The 22,240-nt window shown below is 40.3% G+C and overlaps 1 protein-coding gene across 1 annotated transcript; it reads left to right on the forward strand.

Annotated features, from left to right (window-relative positions):
* Window positions 1-5,940: 5,940 nt before the first annotated feature.
* On the forward strand, window positions 5,941-17,054 carry LOC113512723 (zinc finger protein ZPR1). The gene is made up of 11 exons (XM_052892174.1): window positions 5,941-6,180; window positions 8,222-8,355; window positions 9,317-9,435; window positions 10,372-10,548; window positions 11,300-11,415; window positions 11,661-11,823; window positions 12,670-12,740; window positions 13,719-13,808; window positions 14,895-15,067; window positions 15,759-15,880; window positions 16,921-17,054. The coding sequence occupies exons 1-11, from the start codon at window positions 6,076-6,078 to the stop codon at window positions 17,010-17,012; spliced, it is 1,362 nt and encodes a 453-aa protein (XP_052748134.1). The 5' UTR covers window positions 5,941-6,075; the 3' UTR covers window positions 17,013-17,054.
* Window positions 17,055-22,240: the final 5,186 nt, after the last annotated feature.

Here is a 22,240-nt window from a genome sequence, read left to right on the forward strand (position 1 = left end):
GTTATAGTGCTGCCAAATTGAATTGAGTCATAATAAACAAGTGGTAGCGTAAGTATTGCCAGTATCACCCAGACGGAAATTACACTAGAGAAAAAATTTGTAAAATTTTTTTTTATGTGTGTAATGTTTTTTTTTATTGTGTCTAAATGGAATGACAATCTAGCACGCGTTATCAATATATAATGGCGGCGCATAAACGATAGTCGATAGATGAGTACTGAAGTAGGTTAGTCTATCTTGACAAACTTAACAAGAATTGGGGGGAAAGGGATTGTTGTCAATGGAGTTTGACAGCCCCATTGCTAGCAATATACCCTAATAGGTCGACCTCCACGTGGTTCCCCCTGGAAACCATCGTGAGCAATTCTTGTTGAATTCGTCACGATGGACTAACTAACGTGCTTCATCCTCACCTGTCATCATTCACTGGTATCCCGCCGGTGTATTCCGATAGCGCGGGTGGCGTTACCATTCCATTATCACCCATTAAAAGAAAACTTAACAAGAATTATCCACAGTGGTTTTCAGGAGGAACCGTGTGGAGTTTGATCTGACAAGGTATGAAATGAGGCTGTTCGACTCCATTAATAATAATCCTTCTCCCTTCAAATATAGAATAGTAATTGTGTCCCTAAATATAGACGTATCAAATGGAAAGGTAATTCAGTGAAATTTTTATTCTAATTGTATAATCCGTATCGAGTTAAATGCTGTAACCATGGAAACAACAGAAATACTCCTCACGTTGACCACTAGATGGCGTTGTTATTTTAGTATCTGTGTGCTACAACGCGATATTAAGATTTCTAACCTGTCTATATAAGCTGAAGAGTATATTGCAATAACAACAATAAATCTCATCTGGTACAGTTCAAGGGTGTATTTATTTATTGAAAACTAAATTAAAACGTACGTTTGTTCACTAATAACATAGACATAGTCATCATTTTAATTCGTTTTGCTCTTTTTAGGGCAAAGCAAATAAGCTGAGTTGTGACCATTTAGTGTTACTGTGCCATACACATGAAAGGAAAATTTTTTACTAATTTTATGCATTTTGTTTTACTTTTTGTACATTTATCTTTTTTCACTGTGCTTTGTTGTTTTTGTGCTGTAAGTAATGCAAATAAATTATCTATCAACCTATCTTAACAGATAACAACTTTCCGAATCCTACAATAAATAAAAAAAAAGACAATATAAAAATTCTTGTAAACAAGTCTATTTGTATATGATTTAATATTTATTACAGTAATTTCAATAGCATTGCAGTCTGGCAACACAGACAAACTACTCATTTTGGTCGGATTACGCGTTGAAGACATTAAATCGACAAAAATAAAGCTGTGACGTAATACTATTTCGACACAAGGCCATGTTTATTTCTCTTAGTGACATCACCAACACGAAAACGGGAGTTTGTGACCTTCGAATGCCTTCCTTCTTCAAAATTTATGTGTCAGGAGCAAGGTATAATAAATGGCCACACGTGGATTGTATTCTCGTTCAATTGAGAATGTTAAGTTTTTTTTTATGGGTGAAGATGAAATGTTAACCCCGCCTGTGCTATCGGTATACATTGGCTGGGCATCAGTGAATGTATATAAATATCAGAGTATACTGGTTCGCCCATGATACCACCCATGCGTTGCCATTCCTGAGGACTCAGGTGTTATTCCCCTGTACCCAGTAAATTCACGCCATATCCCACCCTTCAAACCGAAACACAGCCATGCAAACAACTGCTTCACGGTCGAAACACGAATGGAACAGAGGTACCCAAGCAATCGACTTTTGTACAAAGTCTTCTCTGCCAAGCCTCTTAGGTCGACCTCCACGCGGTTTCCCCTGGAAACCATCGTTGAATTTGTCACGATGGACTAACTGACCTGCCTTTTCATTCTCATCCAACGTCTCTCACTGGTACTCCGCCTGTATATACAGTTAGCGCAGGTGGGGTTACAAATTTATTATTATCCAATAAAAAAATACCCATGTTAATGTAAAATTACCTTTAATTAAATTAAATTGTACATAATAAAGAGTAACCGGGTATTATGATTGTGATGTATGTGGGTACACCGAGATTTTTATAATAATCATATTTGGCGGTTAACTGTTTTTGTCGACAAATAGAAGTGATCCGATCCAGCTGTGTTTTATTTCTCTCCGTCATATTAATACCTGGAGGCGATAAATAACTATCAAATAGCAAAATGATGAAATTACTCGTATTTCAATTTTTTGTCTAATTAAGTTTTAATACATGCACGCCTTTTTTTTGTCGAAGGGAAGTGCTTCATGCAGACCCGCATACCTCGGAGGAGATATGCGGGTACTGCCGGACTCTTACCGGCTAAAACCCCCCGGTGCTCCTTTTCAGCGCTTTCTTCGAGACGTGGGTGTGCGCGAGCAATCGTCCCGTCCCGAACGCATTGGTCCGTCTCACTGACGGACCCCTTCACTAAGTGACCCGTAGGTGTATCCTCAGTGAGGGGCGCGCGGGAGCACGCGCGTGCCTCCTCCGGGCTGTGTTGGTGATGGGGTGACAGCTGCCCTCGCAGCTGCCGCCCCTGATCTGACTGAATGGGTGAAGTAGAATCTCCTCCTCGGTCCTGCCTTCTTCGCCTATGTCGCCGGCGTCTGATTTGTGGGGCGGAGGGGTCGATCTCTCGCTCCCTTTCCGCCGTTTCCTTCTTCGCCTATGTCGCCGGCGTCTGATTTGTGGGGTGGAGGGGTCGATCTCTCGCTCCCTTTCCGCCGTTTCCTTCTTTGACATGGCGGCCTCGCAAATCCCAAGGACCGCCATCCATGCGCTCTCACTGGACACCATCTGTCCGGCAACTGAAGACAGCGAGAGGTTATCTCTTATTACCGCGACCAAGGCACGACGCTCTTCCGCAAACACAGGACAGGACTCCAAAACGTGCTGCGCCGTGTCTTGGTCGCAAGCACCGCACTCTTTGCAACCGGGATCCTCCTCCCGTCTGGCTACCGTGTGCAGGTACTTACCGAAGCAGCCATGTCCGATGAGCACCTGCGTCAGTCGGAAGGTGATGGGACCCCGTAATATATGCACGCGTACAGTGTGGCAGAATAAGATTGGCCTAATTTTCTTATAATGTAACGCCTATAAAAATATACCTTATACCAGCAAATAAATGTAATTCAATTCAATTCATGCGGAAGGAAGTCACTGGTTATTTGGTTAGTATTATTTTTGGCAACACCGTTGAAAATTTGTCATTCTCAGTTTGGGCGGGAAACGGTCCGAGCAGCGATTCAATCATTTGCCTGAAGATGCCTCGTTCAGAATTGAATGAGTCGTACACTACCGCGCAAAAGTATGAATGGTTGATAATGGTATGGTAACCCCGCCTGTGCTAACGATATACGCTGGCGGAGCACCAGTGAGGGATGATAGGTGAGAATGAAAAGGCAGGCTAGAAGTCAATACGATGGTTCCCAGGTGGAATCACGAGGAGGTTGACTAGCAATGGGACTGGTTGCCCTTAGTGATTAGTGATTAGTGATGAATACACTTGTAATAAAACATGATAGTTTCCAGGGGAAACTACGTGGAGGTCGACCCTACAGGGTGTATTGCTAACAATGGGGTATAAATCCACTTTATTAACGATATATTCATGTTTAGGACCGTAGGTGTCCTAAATCCATGGGGCATATACTCTTATGTCAATAAATAAATATTTAAAAGAAAAAAAAAACAATTCTGTCATCGGCTGTATAGGTTTAGTTCCTATGCTATCAATCGTACATAAAAAATAATACCGATATCATAAATCAATACTGCAACACAACACCTAGGTCAGTCTATGTACCTAGATATCAAACAGTAAAATAAACGTACTAAAATAGATCAGACTAGATCAATAATGTATGGGCCTGCCATTCCATTAGTGTTGCCTAATAATCGATCGATTACCGAAGACTCGATTTTATTTATCTAGTATCTACAATCTAATTTCTATTATGATTATATACTTTACAGTTATATCTATTCGATTATGGAATAGTCTGCCATCCGAAATAAGGGAATCGCCTAGTATAAGCATCTTTAAGCGTCGAATAAGGGAGCATTACTTATCACTATGCAAATGTATTATATATATGTGTATATGTGTGTGTGTATTATTTATTTATATAGATCAAAGAATTATAATTGGAATTAATTTATTATTATTTTTTTAAATTTATTCAATTTTATGGTGTTATCCTTTATATAATATGTTATTTATTTATTTTTAATTCTAATCGAATTAAATATTAATTAATATCTAGAATCAGATGAATATTCGCTGGCATCCCTACTTAATGACATATCGTAACAGTGTTGCCAGATTAGATAATTTTGTGCCTTTTAGGCTATTTCGAAGAGTGTCAGGATGGCTGAAAATTACGAATAGTGACTAGTCACCATTTAGACAATCTTAAAAAAAAAATATTTTAGGCTATAAAGAATATTTAAAAGGTTTAAATTTATTTGTATATATTTTTTTTATGTTTGTTACCTCTTAACTCTGTCAGTTGTACATCGATTTAAATTTTTTATCTGGAAGAATACAGGTACTTACAGATTGGTTCCATAAAAAATTTATCAAAATCGGTTCAGTAGTTTAATTTTTAAATAAAAATAGGTTTTAAAACAATTGAAGTCGATTTCTTTGTGGAACACAATTTTAGTTATGAATGAATTTTAATGGAATGAAAATCCCATTTGTGTTATTAATATTCGCCGACCACGCATCTGAAGATGAAAGCAGGATAATTAGCTTATCATAACAAATCCATATAGAAATAATGATTTTTAGGGGTCCGCGTGGAAATTAAATGACATGTTATGCTGCTAGTAATGATACTACTAGTCTCTGTTACTGATCTTGCCTTCTCCTCCTCTAATTTATTATTAAAAATATAAATATCTGGCTGTTAAACAATTAGACCATTAAGAGAAGAAATACTAAGATAAGTGACAGTTAACAGCAGTGCGTATATTTGCGATCCAGTAGTATGATGCGACTTTATCTGTCCGCTCCATCTGTCTATCACAGCAACTATTAGTGATATTCAATTGAAATTTTAAACCTGTTTAAAATTTTAATGTGACCTAAATCGAGTGTTAAAAATTTCAAAATACTGTGTGTGAGTCACTTCTAACGGGATATTATATGAAAGGATTTCCTTTTTTTTGTACAACACAGGAGGCAAACGAGCATGCGGCTCACCTGATGGTAAGTGACTACTGCCGCCCATGGTCATCCACAACACCTACGGCATTGCAGGTGTGCTGCCGGCCTTTTAAAAAGGAATATGCTCTTTTCTTGAAGGTTATGTTGTCGTATCGGTTCGGAAATACTGCTGCTGGAAGTTGATTCCAAAGAGTGGTTGTGCGTGGGAGAAAGTGTCTTGAAAAACGCACTCACCGCCACTCGTCCAGATGGTTGGGATGAAATTTTAGTTTATGGCGGGTTGTACGATGGTGAAAATCAGCAGCAGGTATCAATTCGAACAATTCTTCAGAGCACTTCCCATGATAATTTCGGTAGAAGATGCACAGAGATGCAACATCTCTACGCAGTTTAAGTGGGTCGAGCCGGACAGTAAGACGCCGATCATCAACAATTCGAGCTGCCCGACTTTAAATGCGGTCTAACGGAAAGAGTTGGTACTGTGGCGCTCCTACCCACCGGTGAGAACAGTATTCCATGTGTAGCCTCACTTGAGCTTTATACAGTTTCAGGCGGTGTTCCGGTGTGAAATACCGTCTCATCCTATTGAGCACCCCCCATTACTCATACTAAAATCAATTTTTGTTTCGTTATTGGACGATTTTAGGCTATATTGCAATAAAAAAAATTTACGCAACTTTAGATTACTAGAGATCCACTTTTTGGCTAATTCCGGTTCATTTTATGTGGCAACCCTGATCGTTTCATACATGCATTGCTTGCTGTTTGAAATGTACGTCTTATATTTATCAGTCATCAGTTTTCGTATGTAAATACGTATTGAAACGTTTTCAAGTTTTAGGTTATTTTATGTGTGAAACATAAAATGTGTACAAACGGCCAGAAACCTGTGTTTAGAGACCTCACTGCCGAGGACCCAGAACCGGAGGTTACAGAAATTGAGTCTTTATGCATCAACTGCCACGCTAATGTGAGTGTCGTATTATTAAAAACAAAAAAAAAAAACTAATTAATAATGATAGTTTACAAACTCTAAATGTATTACTAAATCTACTGAATTAATAATACATTATTACTCTTAGCTTAATTTACTATATCCCGATTTGAGTTTGCAGCTGTATGTATTTTTTTTTTCTAATTTAAAGGTACCTTTTAAATTTTTTTTTTATTAAATTAAGCATTATTTGTATGTTCTTAACACCATACACAGATAAAAAAACCAAATTTATCCGGTTGGCGGTGGTAAACTCGCACCTCGCTGTTCCACTCTATCATGCTCCAGGACATTGGTCAATTGCGCATGTCGCGTATTGCGTTCCCCCTCACGGTAACAGCCGACAAGATGGCACTGACCCTTGCTAAAGGGGACGCCAGACGCCTTTGTTCCTTTGTGTGTGATTTATACTCCCTAAGAGTGCTTGGGGATTATTATAAACTCGAGTGTACTTATTTAATTTTATTAAATAACATATCACAGTTTGAATAGTAAAGTAGTGATTTCTCAACTGTACAAAGATGGCGGTGGAGCTTCAAGGTAAGCAGCCCTCGGTAATTCATTTAACACGAATAAAATTTAGCAGCGTTCCTTTTAAAAAGTCAAAGCCTAACTGCGGTTGGCAACCCGCTTGCCAAGTGTAGCAACTACTGGCAAAACCCCCCAAGGGGGAGGCTTATGTTCAGCAGTGGACAGTTAAAGGCTGATATGGTAGTTTTATTTATTTATTTATACTACATATTGCTAGTATATAAAAATATTACAGAGGTAAGTAAATGTACAAAGGCGAGCTTAACTCTAAAAGAGTTCTCTCCCACCGACACTCAAAGTGGTAAGGAGCATCAATGTCAGCGGGTAGCGTGATGTCCAATATTGGGATAATTTTCAACCAAAAAATTTATTTAATAACCAAAAAAAAAAATTTTGCAGTGCCCTGGTGACTTTTTTATTTAACCTTAAGGTTTCGAGGAACCCATTTTAGGAATTTCTGATGTACTTCATGGTAGAGTATTTTTTTTTTGATGGGTGAAAGTGGTATGATAACCCCGCTTGCGCTAACGGTATACGCTGGCGGAGCACCAGTGAAGGGTGATAGATGAGAATGAAAACAGGCCAGTTAGCCCATCACGATGAATTCATCAGGAATTAACCATGATAGTTTCCAGGGGGAACTGCGAGGAGGTCGACCTGGTTGGGTATGAATATTTGATAGATAGATATATAATTTATTTGCATTACATACAGTAAAAAAAAATAAAAGAATGCATATGCAAGAAAAGCAAAAGACATAAAAGAGTAACATGATTTTTTCTTTCCTACGTGTGCCATAGTAACACAAAATGGTCACAACTCAGTTTATTGCCTTACCCTCAAAACAGCAAAACACTGATATTTTGTTGTGACCAAAAGCCAACTGCGAGAGGGGGGATTGTTAGTAATGCGGGCTACCAGTCTCATTGCTAGCGACATACTCTATCAGGTCGACCTCCACGTGGTCCCCCTGGAAACCATCGTGCTGAATACCAGGTGTATTTATCACGATGGGCTAACTGACCTGCTCATTCATTTTTACTTATCATCCGTCACTGGTGTTCCGACGGTGTATACCGATAGTGCAGGCGGGGCTATCATTCCATTATCGTTTATTAACAGCCCTCTATGTCGAGGCTGTTTCGACATCGACGAAACTGCTGCTCACGTAATCCTGGAATGTGAAGCTGTGGCCCATCAACGTTTAGAAATCCTCGGAACGGTATAGTCGCTCCGTGAGGCCTGTGAAGATCCCAGGAAGCTTCTGCGCTTCTGGGCGGAGCTAGGTTGGCTGTACTAGCCACGACTCACGCACAACGGCCCAAATGAGAGGCTGAGCGCGGAAAATAGAGTCCTATTTATATTACATTTATCGTTTATTAAAAAAAAAAGCCAAGGAGATTCCTTGACAAAAAAAGAATAAATATAAATAAATTATTTGATATTTCTCAAATAGAAAAGTATAAAAGAATTGATATTGTTCCAGGGCATCACCAGACTTCTGCTCACGCGGATACCACACTACAAGAATGTGGTGCTGATGTCGTTCAGCTGCGAGGAGTGTGGGTACGAGAACAACGAGATACAGCCGGGCGGAGCGTTCGCCGAGACTGGGGTGAGGTGAGAAGTAGTTTTAAAGGATCAAAATGGAATGGCAGCCTCGCCTGTGCTATTGGCTGGAGCTACACGCTGGCGGGGCACCAGTGAGCGATGATAGGTGAGGATGGAAGCAGGGTTCCACAGTCATACACTGACGTCCTAATACAGAAATGGGAAACTGATTTACATTACATTACAGAGTTCCATATAAATTTTACAGCATAGAACAGACAAGTCCTTCTTTTCACGTGGAGAGTTCCAGAGGGAAACTTTGTACAAAAGTCGATTGCTTGTGTACCTCTGTCCCATTCGTGTTTCTACCGTGAAGCAGCTGTGTTTGCATGTCTGTGTTTCGGTTTGAAGGGTGGGATATAGCGTGAATTTACTGGGTACAGAGGAATAACACCTGAGTCCTCAGGAATGGCAACGCATGGGGGGTATCATGGACGAAACAGTATACTTTGTTATGTCCATGGTACTGCTCATGTGTATAGGTGACGGTTACCACTTTCCATCAGGTGGGCCGTCAGCTTGTTTGCCATTCTAAGTTGAAGGACAAACAGCGACTCACTGATGTTCGACGAACTGTCATTACAGATGTGACTCATAAAGCAAAGAAGTTTTAAAGGCGATAGACTGGGCACATCATGAGGTCATCAAAAAATTAATGGACCCAAGATTTGATTGAGTGGTATCCGCGTGATGGGAAAAGAAACCGAGGTAGACCAACATGAAGATGGGATGATGATTTGCCTAATGGTTGGAGACAAGCTGCAAGGAATCGTTACCAGTGGAGAGATATGGAAGAAGAGGATAGGGAGAATGTTCAAAGACAACCTGAAAAATAAAGTGTCGCTGATGTCGACATTTTAAAAAGAATCTATAATTCAGGAATAAAAGCTAATTTTATTTATGTTATTACATGTCCCTGTTTAAAATATAAATATAGGCTAGGTATCATGATCTCCTCGTGTACCAACAGATGGAAGCTGCGTGTGGAGGATCAGGCCGACCTGAATCGGCAGGTTGTGAAGAGCGACTACACCAGTGTCCGGATACCAGAGCTTGACTTCGAGATACCCGCGCAGAGTCAGAAAGGAGGTACGTTATCGCATATGTGGTCAGCTAAGCCGTTGCACGTCGACCAATACGGGTCTTTTGTGCCCCTGCCTTATACCATCATTTCGTAGAACCTATGTGTTAGCTTAACGATATCCCGCAGTTTAAGATGTCTATAGTCCTCTGGCTCCGGATAAGCCGTTCCCAGTAGACTCATACGCATAGTTGCTAACGAAACGCAGTTTCACATCAAGTGTTCCATGGATTCCGATTTCTCCGCGCACAGTCTGCACAGTGTGTCCGAAGACAGACCCATCTAGTATAGTATATGCCTTACTGGCATATGTCCAGTTAGGGCACCCATAATGAGTCTTGCCTGTTGTCTGCCACGGATGTAGATGAGTTTATCCCATCCCTCAGCATTGTCGTTTAAAAACTTTTTAGTATACCTAAGACCTTTTAAAGTCCAAGGAGGTACGTTAGTTTTAAATCATACCGGCCAATGACCATCCACTGCTGAAGATAGGCCTCCAAAAGTCTAAAATGAACATACGTAATAATTCCTTTCTCCTACATTCTTCACGGCTCTGGAACGCGCTTCCTGATACCATTAAGAGACTGCAGACTAAACCGTCTTTCAAAAAAAACGTTCACGCTCACTTTTTTACTTTATCCGAGCAGTAAGTGCTTTATATTATTCTCAATTTCGTGTATAATATAGTATATGTCATATATGTGTAAGTATATTTGTTATTCATATATATTTATTCGTTTATATATGTAATTTTAGTATGTATGTATATCAATAATTGCTAGTACCGCATTCGTGTATTCTGACACTTCCCTACGGTTGACTGGGAGAGAATGCTTCTAGCATTAAGTCCGCCATGTACACATATATGTACTAATGAATAAATAAATACTAGTATGTTTTGTTGGATAGCTTTAAATAAATAATAAAACGTATATTTGGTGTAGAGGTGACCACAGTGGAGGGCATAGTGAGCAGGGCGATAGCGGGGCTCACGCAGGACCAGCAGGCGAGGAGGGCGCAGCACCCGGCCGCCGCCGCGCAGATCGACGGCTTCGTGGACAGGCTGCGCGGCCTCTGTGCCCTGCACGCGCCCTGGACGCTGCAGCTCGAGGATTGCAGCGGTGAGTGTCACGAGTCACGTGGCAGACAAGCTGACGGCCCACCTGATGGAAAGTGGTAACCGTCGCCTATAGACATGTGCAGTACCATGGACATAACAGAGTATACTGTTTCGCCCATGATTACTCCTATGTGTTGCCATTCCTGAGTGCTAAGGTCTTTTCCATTTCATATAGTACATATAGACAAAGTTTCATAGTGATCAGTTAAGCTGTTAAGAAGTTATAAGGTAACAAACAAACTAACTATCACATTTGTAATATTAATATGGACTGTGACCAGCGAACTTCTAGGTGTACTCTGGAATCCAACATCAATATCAATTTTTAATAATGGGGAGGTTTGTCCCCATTGCTATCAATATACCCTATCAGGTCAACCTCCACGCGATTCCCCCTGGAAACCATCTTGCTGAATTCCAGGTATATTCATCACGGTGGGCTAACTGATCTGCCTTTTCATCCTCACCTATCATCTCTCACTGGTGCCCCGCCAGCGTATACCGATAGCGCAGGCGGGGTTACCATGCCATTTCCACCCATAAAAAAAACCCCGTCTGCGCTATCGGTTTACACTGGCGGGGAACCAGTGATAGATGACTGATGAGGATGAAAGCAGGTCAGTTAGCCCATCCTGACGAATTCAACTAGAATTAGCCACGGGCCGTATGCTTGTTTGCCACCTTGTTTGTTTGTGGTAAAAAAAAAAGAAAATATAGATTTATTGAAATTTATTCCCAGAGTAATCCCACAGGTAACTGCTTTGTGGAGAATCCGGTGGCGCCCCGCAAGGACCCCAACTGCGAAAGAACAGACTTCAAGCGGACCAAGGAAGAGGATCATGCGCTCGGCATCTTCACGCCAGACGAGGTTGGATTCAGTCTTTTTTTTATGCCACTTAGAATGGCAAACAAGCTGACCGCCCACCTGATGGAAAGTGGTAACCGTCGCCTATAGACATGAGCAGTACCGTGGACATAACAGAGTATACTGTTTCGCCCATGATACCCCCCATGCGTTGCCATTCCTGAGGACTCAGGTGTTATTCCTCTGTACCTTGTAAATTACCATTGTTATCGTATATTTTCTCTATTCTCTAACTGATGCCCGTGCAGGTGTCTGATGATGCGGCCAAGCCGGCGCTGGCGGACGTGCTGCTGTCGCCCGCGGACCCGGAGCGCTGCTCGTACGAGGCGCTGGCGGCGGACGAGGTGCTGAGGTTCCGCACCAACTGCCCCGCCTGCAACGCGCCCGCAGACACCAACATGAAGGTCACCAGTGAGTGTCTCGCATGCTGGACCACGGCAGCTACTTGCAATGGGCTCAAACACTTCCATAGCTCGGATGGGGGGGGGGGGGGAAGGGATTGTTAGTAATGAGGATTAGCAATCTCATTGCTAGCAATATACCCTACCGGGTCGACCTCCACGCCTGTCTATGACTTCTGCCCCACTCATTGGTTTCTCACTGGTGCCCCGTCAGTGTATACCGATAGCGCACGTTTGGTATTGACACAGTTCAATTCAATTGACACTGTAAACTAAGCGGTGTGGTCCCAGCATAGTATAGGCCGCCCCTCCCCTTACCCGTGGATGTCGTAAGAGGCAACTAAGGAAGGACGAGGGGTGGACAGCAGCGTCCCTCTTAAAACATCTCTAAAGCCTGTATTGCGGTTACCAATCAGCTTACCAAGCGTGGCAATCACTGACAAAATCCTCCTATGGTAAACTGCCATTTTTTGTTAACAAATGATAATGGAATGGTAACTCCATTCACCAGAGGGAGACTTTGTACAAAAGTCGATTGCTTGGATACCTCTGTCCCATTCGTGTTTTAACCGTGAAGCAGTTGTATTTGCAAGGCCGTGTTTCGGTTGGAGGGGTGGGATATGACGTGAATTTACTGGGTACAGAGGAATAACACCTGAGTCCTCAGGAATGGCAACGCATGGTAGTATCATGGGCGAAACAGTATACTCTGTTATGTGCATGGTACTGCTCATGTCTATAGGCGACGGTTACCACTTCCCATCAGGTGGGCCGTCAGCTTGTTTGCCATTCTAAGTTGTATAAAAAAAATTATTTTTGTGAATAGTCAAGTATGTAATGGTTGCTTTTGTTTCAGACATTCCGTATTTCAAGGAAGTAGTCATTATGGCCACGACATGCGACGCTTGCGGCCATCGGACCAATGAAGTGAGTGTGGTTATGTATTTTGTTTTTTTTTAATGGGTGATAATGGTATGGTAACCCCGTCTGCGCTATTGGTATACACGCATTACTAACGATCCCTTCTCCCCTCTAACCCGATATTGTCCGGAATAAACGTAGTCGACGCCATTTTCCATTCCATATGGTATATATATAATAAGTTGGTCACATAGCTCTAAGAACCGACAACCGATGGGGAAGAAAGGGGTGGTGAACCCATACGGGCAATCGCAGTGCAGGACGATCCCTCACTAGATGTAGTGACGACCTCAAATGCATTGCAGGGAGTCAGTGGATGCAGGTGGCTCAGGACCGTTCCTTATGGCGGTCTATGGGGAGGCCTATGTCCAGCAGTGGACGGATAATGGCTGGAATGATGATGAAACACCAGGTATCTTATTGGATAGGGAGGTCACAGATAGATAGATACTCTTTATTGTTCCCTCCATAAGATTACAATAGTAAACTTATTATAAATATAAACAATTACAAGAAATAATCACAATGAGAAAACAATGGGCGACCTTATCGCTAAGAGCGATCTCTTGCAGCCAACCTTTGGATGGAGAGGAGTAATTATAAACAGTTTGATAGGGGGCACGATGAAGATCCTATTATTTTAAAATATAGACATGTGATACATGTAATAATGTAAACATATATCCCTACTTTTTTTTATACAACTTAGAATGGCAAACAAGCTGACGGCCCACCTGATGGAAAGTGGTAACCGTCGCCTATAGACATGAGCAGTACCGTGGACATGACAGAGTGTACTGTTTCGCCCATGATATCCCCCATGCGTTGCCATATTATTATATATTATACATACATACATATATATGTCCTAGAATAGAGCTGGCTGGAAGAGAATGCATGAATTAGTTGCACCGACAAGAGGAAACATTTAAAAGAAAGGAGCCCTCTACCAATAATCCTTTCCCCCCTCTATTTGTGTTGCAGGTGAAGTCTGGAGGCGGTGTAGAGGACAAGGGTGTCAGATTCGAAGTGAGGGTCGCGGGCAAACAGGACTTCTCCAGGGATATACTTAAAGTGAGTAATTTTTACCACCCGAGTCCTCAGGAATGGCAACGCATGGGGGTATCATGGGCGAAACAGTATACTCTGTTATGTCCATGGTACTGCTCATGTCTATAGGCGACGGTTACCATTTTCCATCAGGTGGACTGTCAGCTTGTTTGCCATTCTAAGTTGTATAAAAAGAAAAGTTGTATATTTTCAATTGACTTCAAAAAGAAGTAAGTTTTCAATTAGATTGTATTTCTTTTTTTATGTTTTTTTTTTTAATGGATGACAATGGAATGGTAACCCTGCGTGCGCTAACGGTATACGCTGGTGGGGCACCAGTGAAGGATGATTTTTTTAGCCCATCGTGATGAATACACTTTTAACCATGATTTATCATTTGGAGGTCGACCTGATAAGGTGTATTGCCTGCAATGGGTCAGTTAGATTCTATTATTAACAATCCCTTTCCCCCCAAGGCGTGCCAGTTAACCCATCGTGATGAAATGCACTTGGAATTCACTTGGCTTCCAGAGGGGACTAAGTGGAGGTCAACCTGGCAAGGGATATTGCTGAAGATAGGCTTCTCTCTATTGTGGGGGGTTTTCCAGTAGTTGTCGCGGTTGGCATGTGGATTGGCGATCGCAGTTAGGTCTTCGAGCTGTTTTAAGACGGACGCTGCTGTCCATCCTTCGACCACTAAGTTACTTTAGTCGCCTCTTACGAAACCCATGGAAGAGGAAGTAGTGGTCCATTCTATGGTGGGATCACACGACAATTAATACATAAACTATTATACGAAATATTGTCATCAGACTTGAAGGTGTATGTAAAAAATCAGGAGGTACTCTTTTGTGGATGATAATGGTATGGTAACCCCGCCTGCGCTAACGGTATGCGTTGGCGGGGCACCAGTGAAGGGTGATAGATGAGAATAAAAACAGGCCAGTTAGTCTATCGTGATGAATTCATCGGGAATTAACCATGATAATTTTCAGGGAGAACCACGTGGAGGTCGGCCTGCTAACAATGGAGCTATCAAACTCCACTGCTAACAATCCCTTTCCCCCCAGTTGGGAGGTAGTAAGTTGTAGTAATGTACTGTGCCTGCAGTCGGAGACGTGCACGCTGTCGATCCCGGAGCTGGAGCTGGAGGTGGGCGGGCGCGCGCTGGGCGGCCGCTTCACGACGGCCGAGGGGCTGCTGCGCGCCGCCGCCGACCAGCTGGCCGCCTGCCCCGGCCTCGGCGGCGACGCGGCCACCGTCGACCCGGCCGGCTTCACCAGGTCCTCGCCCATACTCGTCAAAATACTTCATTTTTATACCACTGAGGTGGCAAACAAGCATGGAGCTCACCTGATGGTAAGTGGTCACCGTAGCCTATGAACGCCTGCAATGCCAGGAGTATTACGCGCGCGTTGTCGACCCTGAAGACACCTCTTTACCCCCCTTTAACCAGTTTTTTTTTAATGGGTGAAGATGGAATGGTAACTCCATCTGCGCTATCGGTACACGCTGCCGGGGTACTAGTGAAGGGTGACAGGTGAGGATGAAGGCAGGTGACTATGGTTTCCAGTGGGAACCGCGTGGAGGTCATCCTGATAGGGTGTAATAGCAATGGGTCTGTTATTAATTTATTCATTAGTACATATATGTGTACATGGCGGACTTAATGCTTGAAGCATTCTCTCCCAGTCAACCATAGGGAAGTGTCAGAATACACGAATGCGGTACTAGTAATTATTGATATACATACATACTAAAATTACATATATAAACGAATAAATATATATATAAATAACAAATATACTTACACATATATGACATATACTATATTATACACGAAATTGAGAATAATATAAAGCACTTACTGCTCGGATAAATTAAAAAGTGAACGTGAACGTTTTTTTGAAAGACGGTTTAACCTCATCATTAACAATCCCTTCCCCCCAGTTCAAGCAGTTTGTTTTGTTATAGATTTATAGCCAAGCTGAATGAGGTGCTGGAAGGTGGACGCACGGTGACCATAGTGCTGGACGATCCGGCCGGCAACTCGTACGTGCAGAGCTTGAGCGACGACCCGGCCGTGCCTGATGACGGTCAGTACCGTCGCCGTCCACCTTAATCGTCCTTGGATTATATAGAGACCAGTGTCTCCATATAATTCAAGTCTTTTATAATTATTAGACGTGCCGTTAACTCTCCACTGCTAGACGTAAGCCTTCCCCATAAGGAGAGTTTTGCCTGTAGTTGCCATGCTTGGCAAGGGGGTTGGTAACCGCAGTTAGGCTTTTAGAGATGTTTCAAGAGGGACGCTGCTGCCCATCCCTCGTCCTTCCTTAGTCGCCTCTTACGACATACAAGGGAAAGGAAGTGGTGTCCTATTCTATGCCGGGACTACAGGACCTCTCCATAGTAATGCTTCGCTCGAAATATATATATATTTCAATGGATGATAATGTAATGGCAACCCCGCCTGCGCTAATGGTATATGCTGGCGGGGCACCAGTGAGGGATGATAGGTGAGGATGAAAAGGCAGGTCAGTTAGCTCATCGTGATGAATACACCTGGAATTCAGCACGATGGTTCCTAGGGGGAAACACGTGGAGCCCGACCTGATAGGGTATATTGCTAGAAATGGGACTGTTATATATATATATATATATATATATATATATATATATATATATATATATATATATATATATATATATATATATATATATATATATATATATTTAACAACTTGTTAGCAAGGGTCTGATCTATCCTGAAAGAGATCTCTTCCAGCCAATCCAGTAGACAATTCAGTTGGAGAGAAAATAATTAGCTGGTAATCTAGTGCAGGGGAGGTAAAATAATGTAAATAAAACAAACATACACAAATTGTATATTTTATTAAGTACATACATATATGTGTACATGACGAAATTAATGCTAGAAGCATTCTCTCCCAGTCAACCATAGGGAAGTGTCATATATATACATATATATATATATATATATATATATATATATATATATATATATATATATATATATATATATATATATATATATATATATATATATATATATAGCATTATTCGTTAAGTTGTACAATAAAGTGTAAATAAATATGTCTGTCTGTCCGTGCAGGTCTGAAGATAACCCGCTACGAACGCTCGTACGACCAGAATGATGAGCTGGGACTCAACGACATGAAGACAGAGGACTACCAGGACACGTAGTAAGTCGCCGTTTACCAAAATACAATACATGTACATAACCAATTTGTGTATTTATTTCCCACTCTGCACCAATACGAATTTAGCAATTTAGTGATGGTCGAAGTGTATGACGCACCCCTCTCTCCTCCCTTTTCCCTAAAACCACCCCCTACCTTTGAAGATTCTGAAGTGAAACATCTAAAATAATTGTGGTTTATACAGGTGTATGTACATTTTGCTGTGTAGTCCCAGCATAGGCACATGGGTGAAAGGGATTGTTAGTAATGGGGTCTAATAGCCCCATTGCTAGCAATATACCCTGTCGGGTCGACCTCCACGCGGTTCCCCCTGGAAACCAATATAATACACGCGCGTGTAATACATCTGGTATTACACGCGGATTGCCGACTTGGCCTCTGGTTCATACGCTACGGTAACCACTTACCATCAGGTGGGCCGTATGCTTGTTTGCCACCTCAGTGGTATAAAAAAGATATATTCATAGGCATATAGTAAAAAACGGTTATTTCAATATTACAAACAGACGCTCCAATTTTATTTATACGTATATATATGTTTACTATTGTAATCTTATGAAGGGAACAATAAAGAGTATCTATCTATCTATCTATAAAAGAGGTAAAACGATTTCTCGTGCATCCGCCATAGTAACACAAAATGGTCACAACTCAGTTTATTGCGTCACCCTCAAAAAAGCAATTTGTGCAACGTCAACACTGTATGTAGATAACTTCAGACCGGTCACGTGTACGTGTCACGTGCACTAGTGCGTCTCGAAGCATCTCGGGCGACCGCGTCGCACAGTACGCCAGTACGTGGCTGCGCTCTGCCATGTACACAATGCGGAACTATAATCCTCTATTTTTTGTTTCACATTTTAAAAAGTGCATTTAGATTGTAATCAAAGTGAAGCAGTTGTGTTTGCATGGCTGTGTTTCGGTTTGAAGGGTGGGATATGGCGTGGATTTACTGGGTACAGAGGAATAACACCTGAGTCCTCAGGAATGGCAACGCATGGGTGGTATCACGGGCGAAACAGTATACTCTGTTATGGCCATGGTACTGCTTTTGCTGCACTTTCCATCAGGTGGGCCGTCAGCTTGTTTGCCATTCTAAGTTGTATAAAAAAAAATTAATTCGTTTTTTAAATTGTTTTTTGTGTCATAAAATGGTACAAAAAGTAACTATCTATCTATCTATTTACCACGTCTACAAAATACAGTTTTTACTACTAGATTTTTCCGTATTACTTATTGTGCGTTGGTATTTCTGGGAAGATTTATCAATTGTGCTTTTATAGTATTATATATATGTAAAAAAATACAGTTACATTTACAATTTATACAATGGTTAGTACAGTTAAATAGTTAAAAAATGCATGACGAATATTTAAGACTGGAAGTAGGTGCAAACTCGGCTTTTGCTATACCTGTGTGCATCCGTGAACGTGGCGTCGTTTTTTTATTCTAAATATAATTTATATATATAGTTATATATATATATATATATATATATATATATATATATATATATATATTTATCCAAAGGTTGTCTGGAAAAGATTGCTCAGCAATGACCACCTTTTGTACTACACTATACTTATTGATAATTCTTCAACAAATCCTGTAATAAAGTGTTAAATAATATATATATATATATATATATATATATATATATATATATATATATATGATTTAGATAATACAAAGGTGTCATGTCGTATAGGGAGGTGAAAGATATGGCCTGGGATAGAGCTGGCTGGAAGAAGATGCATGAATTAGTTGCACCGACAAGAGGAAACTGTTAAAAGAAAAAAAAAAATACAAAGGTTGTCTGGAAGAGTCTGCTTTAGTTATAAAATCGTCTCTTATACTTCATATGTGTAATATATATGTATATATGTATTTTTGTATTATTTTTTAAATGGGACAATAAAAACAGCTCTGTGTCTATGGGCATGTTAAAAAAAATTAGAAATAAATTTAAACAATTGAAAACTATCGCATGCGGTATTGGTTGGTTCTTTTTGCATCGGGAACCGGTTTATTCCAGCGTTGTTCTTTGCTATGATAATAAAATATCTTTCGTTTGACTTTTAAAAGCTTTCTTCCGTCTTTTAAAAAAACAACTTGACAATCTGTCAATTCAATTTATGTGTACTAGCTTTAGTTTCGTATCTTGATTTTAGTTTTGATTAAATAATGCTAAAGATTAAATAAATTAATAAAACAAATAAAACACTTTTCCTTGTTTTATTATTATATTTTGCCTTCTTGCTATAAGTAGCGTAAAAAATTAAATTGTTAAATGTTCCTGGATGACTTTAAAGATGTTTTCTAATTGTTTCTTCTTTCTTCGTTGAGTTAAAACGTTTTTATAATGATGTTTATAAAATGAGTAATATATGGGATGGAGAAGAATATAGGCTCCTTTTTCTTGTTTGTTTCACCGTATCTGCTATTGGTGTATACATTGTTGGTTTGTAAGGGATCGGATCAGAAGAAAAACATATTGGCGTATGATAATATGATGTAATATAGAGTGAATGGATGAATGAATTAATCTTCTGTGGTTTCCGCATTGAAGTGCTCGTCATCTTAAAAAATCTACAAGTTGTCAATTCAATTTATGTATTGGTTTTGGTTTCGTATCTTTAGTTTATTTCGATTAAACACAAATAAAATATGTTAAAGATTAAAAAAAAAAAACCAATAAAACACTTTTCCTTGTTTTATTATTATATTTTGCCTTCTTGCTTACCACACTTGGTCGGGTGGTCTTTTGAATTCATGCTTGTGGAGGAGGATATAGGCCACTTTTCTTGTCTGTTTCACCGTATCTGCTATCGGTGTATGCATTGTTGGTTTGTAAGGGGTCGGATCAGAAGAAAAACATATTAACGTATGATACAGACTGGAAAATAGCAGAGTCCTGGTACTGGGAGTTGTTTATTACCTTATAACCCTTAGCAGGTTAATTAATTACAATGAAATTTTGTATTTACCTACTTAATTAATAGGATGGAGGAGGACATAGGTTACTTTTGTTGTCTGTTATGTCTTGCTGCTATAGGTGTAAATATTGTTGGTTTGTAAGGGGTCGGATCAGAAGAAGAATATATGAAATAAATATATATGATAGACTGGTAAGTAGCAGAATCGTAGTACTGGATGTTAGATTATTCAAACAAAGAAACAAAATAAGGGAAACAATATTCGTGATGCCACTTGACTACACTTGGTTGGGTGGCCTTTTGAACTCATGCTTGTGGAGGAGGATGTAGGCTCTTTTGTTTGTCTGTTTCACCGTATCTGCTATCGGTGTATACGTTGTTTGTTTATAAGGGGTCGTTTCAGAAGACAAACATTTTTTTTTATATGTAAACTGTATATGTAAAATAGACTGGAAAATAGCTGCGTCGTGGTGTTCGACTGGCACCGTGAAAGATTTGAGGATTAGAGTCGTGTCAATGGTGTGTAATTAAAAATTGCGCCTTCATCTTGAATTCACATGCAATGCTTTTTGAGTATATAAATTCCTTGGCTAAAACTTTTACTTTATTCCGTACTGTTTCACTCGTAACCGCTTTCCCGATGTCATCTCTTCTGCGACAGTGGCGCTACTGGCGCATGCGGCGATGCGCGTAAACTCAACTGAGTCAAAGTGCAAGCGAGCGGGAGGTATTAATTCGAGTCATTCAACATAGACATAGAAACCCAAAACGTGGTACTAGGAGTTAGCAGCTGGCCGGTACGATGGTAGCAAATGAGGAGATGTAGTATTGGAGGCGCAAAACTTATGTTATTTTTATAGTGAAATTGTGTGGCTGTTGGTTGTCCTGCAATAAAATAAATAAATAAAACAAATATAAATGTCATCTACAAAATATTTGTACTTATCTCATCAAATTTTAAAATTCTGTGCCGATTAATTAAATAGTCTATGGCAAAAAATGTCCTCTCTGGTTTCTGCTTTGAAGTGCTTTTCATTTTAAAAAAATACAGACTGTTGATTCAATTTGTGTATTGGTTTTGGTTTCGTATCATTACTTTGTTTTGATTAAATACAAATATAATGTGTTAAAGATAAAAAATAAAGTAACAAAACAAATAAAACACTTTTCCTTGTTTTATTTATATTTTGTCTTCTTGCTATAAGTAGCATAAAAAATGAAATTGTGAAATGTTCCTGGATGACTTTAAAGGTGTCTTCTAATTGTGTTTCTTCTCCCCCCCTCCCCCCCCCCCCGTTTATGTAAACATTTTTACAATAATATTTATATAATATTTTTTTCTTGAACAGTACCTCTGAATGGTAATTGAAAGTTTTAACTATGGGTCCTAAAATCCTACTTAGAAGGCTATTTTTTTTGTCTGTTTCACCGTATCCATTATCGGTGTATATATTGTTGGTTTGTAAGGGGTCGGATCAGAAGTAAAAACATATTAACGTATGAATCGTGGTACTGGATGCTAGCAACTGTAGCTGTACTGCAATATAGTATTGAAAGTGCAAAACCTCGAATCGTCATCAAAAAATCGTCATCATATCAGGCATTAGCAGTCTACTGTTGAACATAGACATGTGGTGTAGGGCCCTTTGATGACTCCTGGGCCCTCACCAACTCTGTATTTATCCGAGACTCACTAATATTTGCTGATGGTGGGTATACAGTAAAAAATGAATTAACGCATACACGGAGCGAATGCAGTTTCTAGACACTAAAACGATTTATTTGAGTGGCCCACAAGCACATACACAATGACAATACAATATGAGGTGAGATTATACAAATAATATTTTAAACATAAGCAAACACAGTGCGTACGTAATACGCGCATTTGAGAGTATCCGCGAAGTTAGCCGCGCTGTCAAAACGCTGCGGCCGCAGTCGGCCGCTATCTTCATGCACTTCACCTATAGTGTCGCCGCAATGTTTATAAGCGGAGCGGAATGAATGAATCCAGAAAAAAAAAATTATAATGTTTATATTATTTTTAGTTTAGATTATTCTCCGCTACAGACCTTTCCATAAAGGTGCAAACGGGTTGGCAACTGTACTTAGGCTTTGGTAACGTTTTATGAGGGTCGTTACTGCCTATCTCTCGTCTATTAATTCTTTAGTCACCTCTTAGGCCAATATCTGCTATTGGTGTATACATTGTTGGTATGTAAAGGGTCGGATCAGCAGAGAAACATATACTCTGATAATGTAAAATAGACTGGAA

This window comes from Galleria mellonella, unplaced genomic scaffold (assembly GCF_026898425.1).
Source record: "Galleria mellonella isolate WM207_F2 unplaced genomic scaffold, CSIRO_AGI_GalMel_v1 utg150, whole genome shotgun sequence".
Taxonomy (NCBI): domain Eukaryota; kingdom Metazoa; phylum Arthropoda; class Insecta; order Lepidoptera; family Pyralidae; genus Galleria; species Galleria mellonella.

What these genes read in the sequence shown, in the direction of transcription:
- LOC113512723 (XM_052892174.1), top strand. Translation starts at nt 6,076, where the DNA reads ATGTGTACAAACGGCCAGAAACCTGTGTTTAGAGACCTCACTGCCGAG. An exon ending in CGCGCAGAGTCAGAAAGGAG is followed by an intron (nt 9,436 to 10,371) that starts GTACGTTATCGC and finishes TATTTGGTGTAG; the next exon opens with AGGTGACCACAGTGGAGGGC. An exon ending in GCATCTTCACGCCAGACGAG is followed by an intron (nt 11,416 to 11,660) that starts GTTGGATTCAGT and finishes ATGCCCGTGCAG; the next exon opens with GTGTCTGATGATGCGGCCAA.